Below are 4,976 nucleotides of genomic sequence, written 5' to 3'. Positions count from 1 at the left end.
ATGACTTTGAGCCCAATTGATTGATCAACATTGTGTAGATGATTGTAATGAAGATTTTTGGTGAAGGATTGAAATGATTAATTTGGAGGATTTTGGAATTTTGGTCACTTTGGGCATGTTGGGTTAGACTTGGGTCTAGATCGGGCTAGGCTTGAGCTAAGTCCAAATTGATTGTTGAAAATGGTCAATAAGAACATCATGAAGAGTTTTCAACAAAAATTGGGTGCTAATTTTGGGGCTAAGGAAATCAATTTGGTGGAATTTGGAGACAGCCAATTTGGGGCAAATTTGAGGATTTTTGGACTTGGGCTAAAATTAAATGAAATTGAGGTATCACCAAGGTCAATTGAAGGTCAAGTTTGATGTATAGGAATATTATGAAGAGTTTAGGATTCAAATTGAGGCAAACTGAGTAGGCTATGAGGTTTAATTTGGTGGGATTAAGTCATTGGGCCAAAATTAGGGGTTTGACTTAGATCAAAATTGGGCTCAAAGCATGGGTCAATTAAACTTGGATTTGGTTTAAATTGGTCATATGAAAGGTGAATTTGAGTTTAAGAATGAAATTGGGGAAGATTGGAACCAAATTGATGGACATTTTAGGTAAATTTGGAGAAATTGGGTCTTCAAAGGCAATTTGGGTGTTTTGGTCAAAATGGTCAAATTGGTCAAATTAGGTCATGTGGTAGTTGAGAAAAATGAAATTGAGAATATTTTGAAGGTTTTGAGAATTTTTTGGGATTTTGAAATTTTCGGCAAAGGAGGGGCATTTTGATAAATTTGACAATTTTTTGTGATTTGTGTAATTTGGATGTTTTCAAAAGGTTTGAAATGATTTTTGAACAATTTTGGGTATTTTGGGTAAATTTAGGAATTTTGGGAAAATTTAGGGTTTCAAGGGTACTTAGGTAATTTGAGAGAGTTCAGGGGCAAAAAGGTCAAGTTGGATATTTTTAGTAGAATTTGGGTGCTAACCACCATAATGGAGCTATGGACCAATGGAAACTCCATTTGGGTCCTCTATGTATTGGTCTTAGCTAAACCCTAGCCTAAGGCTAGTAGGTTTAAGGGACCATCTATATGAGTCTCCTAAAAGATCAAGGGACCAAAATTAGGAAATTTTGGGGTTTAGGGTTGTGAGTGATTGTGGGTAAAGGTGAGTGCAAGTGAGTGCCTTAGCTCTAGACAAACACCCAGGTCAACCCTAAAATCAAACAGTCCTATGGGTACTCTCCTTGAGCTCCCTCATAATGACCCCACCTACTAAGTGCTAGAGGTCAGGACCAATATGTAGAGCCTCAAGTTGAGCAAGGAGTTTAGAATTTCTAACGGTGAGGGTTCCTTTTCTAGTTTGCTAAGAATAGTCGATAGGAAAGTCTTATGGCTAGACCTTAGGCTACTAAAGAGGAAAATCTAAACCTCGACTAAAAGTGAGGTCAACAAATTGACCCCTAATAGGTGTGTTGTGCTGGACAAGCACACCGCGCGTATTGGCGTTGACCGACGAGACCAACAAGACCAATACAAACTCCTAAGTCAACAGACGTAGGAGGTGTGAAATTGTGTGTGATATTTGTTTCCGCTAGGGAATTAACAAATGAATATTTGATCGAAATCAAGAAGTAGGAACTCTCGCTGGGGACTGTAGAGTTAGTTTGAGTTATCAAATTTCAAATATTTATAGAGGATGAGAATCAGTATGTAAGTGTTGACCCCGGGGTGGGAATTGAAATTTAGGTATTAATTTCAGCAGAGGGTCGGAAGTTAAAGACCAACCTCAAAAAGGAGGGAATCAGAAGTTGAGGACTGATTCCAAAATGACAATTACAAGTTAAGAATCAATCTCAAGAGAAAGCTGGAAGTTAAGGACCAACCTCGAAAGGAAAGGAATCAGAATTTCAGGACTGATTCCAAAATAAGAATTGAAAGTTAAGGATCAATCTCAAGAGAGTCGAAAGTTAAGGACCGACCTCGAAAGGAAAGGGGAATCAGAAGTTAAGGACTGTTTCAAAAATCAGAATTGAAAGTTAAGAGTCAAATTTCAAAAAGAGGATCAGAAGTGAGAGAGTCAGAACATAAGGACGACCTCGAAAAGAAAGGAATCAGAAGTTAAAGACTGATTCCAAAATGATAATTGAAAGTTAAGGATCAATCTCATGAGAGAGTTGGAATTTAAGGACCTACCACGAAAGGAGGGAATCAAAAGTTAAGGACTGATTCCAAAAATTAGAATTGAAAGTTAATGATTAATCTCAAGATGGAGTCAGAAGTTAAGGGCCGACCTCAAAATGAGGGAATCAGATGTTAATGATTGATTCAAAAAATGAGAATTGAAAGTTAAAGATCAATCTCAAAAAGAGGATCGGAAGTTAGGGACAGACCTCAAAAGGAGGGAATCAGAAGTTAAGGACTGATTCCAAAAATGAGAATTGAACGTAAAGGATCAATCTCAAAAGAGAGCCGAAAGTTAAGGACCGAACTCAATAGGAGAGAATCGGAAGTTAAAGACTGACTCCAAAATGAGAATTGTAAGTTAAAGATCAATCTCAAGAGAGAGTCAAAAGTTAAGAACCGATTTCAAAAGGAGGGTATCAGAAGTTAAGGACTAATTCCAAAAATGAGAATTGAAAATTATGGATCAATCTTCGGAAGTTAAGGACCGACCTCGAAAGGGAAAGAATCAGAAGTTAAAGACTGATTCCAAAATGAGAATTGAAAGTTAAGGATCAATCTCAGGAGAGAGCCGGAAGTTAAGGACCGACCTCGAAAGGAGGAGAGAATTAGAAGTTAGGACTGACTCCAAAAATGAGAATTGAAAGTTAGGGATCAATCTCAAAAAGAGGATCGGAAGTTACGGACCGACCTCGAAAGGAAAGAATCAACAATTAGGGGCTGATTCCGAAATGAGAATTGAAATTTAGGTATCAATCTCGAAATGAGGATCGAAAGTTAGGGACCGGTCTCGAAAGGAGGGAATCAGCAGTTAGGGGTTGATTCCAAAATGATAATTGAAATTTAGGTATCAATCTCGAAAAAAGGATTGGAAGTTAAAGACCGATCTCAAAATGAGGGAATCAGAAGTTAGGAACTGATTCCAAAACGAGAATTGAAATTTAGGTATGGATTTGTGGTGTCGAATTCATAGATATGTGTCATGTGATAAGGTTAACATTGTTGAAGAAGATTTCTGAAATTTTTATGAGGCTTTGTGGGGAACGTGAAATTCCGCGATGATGTGAAGAGAATTAGTGTAGACAAAAATAGTTATGTTGCGCGAGCAAAGAGTAAGAGACCTCGAAATCGAAAGAATCAACTCAACAGATTTATTTTCTTTTCATGTTATTTTTATCATATTTAATTCAAAATATGTTTTCAAAATTTAATTTTAGTTGGTTGATTTTTTCAAAAAGGGGTTGTTTTGTTGTTTGTTTATTTGTTATTTTTATTTAAGTTTTTTTTGTTGTTTTGTTCTTTGTTCGTTGTGATTTCGAACCAACGTATGATTCGTGGCTTTTATCCGTCACACCAGAAGTGCAATTGAACAAACAGATAAATTTTTGAAAAAAACTTCATTAATCTGCTCCAATAAATGTTACAGATTAAGTATAAGTCAAAGCCTCAAAAAGTACAATTATGTTGGCTGCATCATAGTACATCCAAAAATATCTCATGCCAAGTACATATCATAGGCTGAGCATTTCTAATCTGCTGTAACGGAAATGCAGAAAAAAGGAAAGGATTCCTCTGAATGTCTGTCCCCGACGTGGCAAGCTTCTGATCGATCAGACCTTCTAAGCCACGCTCCAGGACAAGAGTTCCCTTCGCATGTACTTAGAGGTGCAACCCTCTCATAGCTCGTATGGTAGTAGTTCTTCCAGCTCCGGGTCTAGTCGGAATCCATATGATATTTTGCTGTTATCCATTCGTCGAAAGGTCACGAACACCCTACGGTGTCGCACCCCTGGAATACAGTGTTTGGCGACGTCTGCTCCGTTCCCTTTAAGGACTAGCACTGAACCAACAAGTAGCGGTATTTCCACGGATCCTCTGAATTCACCAGGGCCAATAACATCTATTTCTTTTCCAAATAGAATATTGTTTTTGCTCATGAATAAGACCGTGCGGAAATGTTTCACAAAGTCATGATGGCCAATGTGCGGAGGTATGTAGTCTCATTCATCATATATGTTGATAATACAGCTGTTAGGAATACAGTCAGCTGACAGCATGCTCCATCGGACCATTCTTTTAATCATCTATTCTATCATTGGAGGTAGTGGATCCACCTGATCGTGTCTGAGAATCCCAGGAGGATTTCCTTGTCTATCGTTGGTGAAGTTGTAACAGCAGTCGCACTGGATAGTGATCCTCCCCTTTCCTCACATCCACTTTCTTGGCTCGGGATAGGGTCATTCCATAAGCGTCTGAGAATCCCAAGAGGATTTCCTTGTCTATCGTTGGTGAAGTTGTAACAGCAGCCGCACTGGATAGTGATCATCCCCTTTCCTCGCATCCACTTTCTTGGCTCGGAATAGGTTCTTTCCATAAGCAGACCTACTCGACCTCTATCTCTCAGGTCAAAAATGCAGTCGAGAATGTTTCATTCATCACTTTCTGAGAAGTCTCTGGTGTATAATTCCAATCCTTCTAATATGTTGATGAATTCTCCTTGCACTTCTTTGCAGAATTCAAAATTCCTTTTGTTTACTTTACTTATTTTGTAATATTCCGTTGTACTGAGGATTAGCGGCTGTCAGGGATATTCCCTCATTTTAACATTTGCGGGAACTCAAGCTGGTGTTGTCTCTGTTTGCAGCGGAATGTATGACTCTGCGTCTGAAGGGACATATGGCTCTGTACCCCGCGGGACATATGGCTCTGTATCCATCGGGTAATCAGTGGTCTGAGATCCATCATCAGTAGATGAAAACACCCTACGGAGTCGCACCCCTGGAATACAGTGTTTGGCGACGTCT

General features: G+C 38.7%; 1 protein-coding gene across 1 annotated transcript in view; it reads right to left on the bottom strand.

The window, feature by feature from the left end:
- Positions 1 to 4,976, bottom strand: part of LOC110025121 (probable methyltransferase PMT11) — a 31,614-nt gene that overhangs the window by 20,262 nt on the left and 6,376 nt on the right. Inside the window, exon 4 of the mRNA XM_020725406.1 lies at positions 4,830 to 4,974. Within this exon, the coding sequence (XP_020581065.1) occupies positions 4,830 to 4,974 (145 nt within the window). The remainder of the gene's footprint in view (positions 1 to 4,829; positions 4,975 to 4,976) is intronic.

Source organism: Phalaenopsis equestris, unplaced genomic scaffold (assembly GCF_001263595.1).
Source record: "Phalaenopsis equestris unplaced genomic scaffold, ASM126359v1 Scaffold000290, whole genome shotgun sequence".
Lineage (NCBI taxonomy): Eukaryota > Viridiplantae > Streptophyta > Magnoliopsida > Asparagales > Orchidaceae > Phalaenopsis > Phalaenopsis equestris.
Note: the sequence above shows the minus strand (reverse complement) of the source record. Positions and strands in the feature narration are given on the sequence as shown.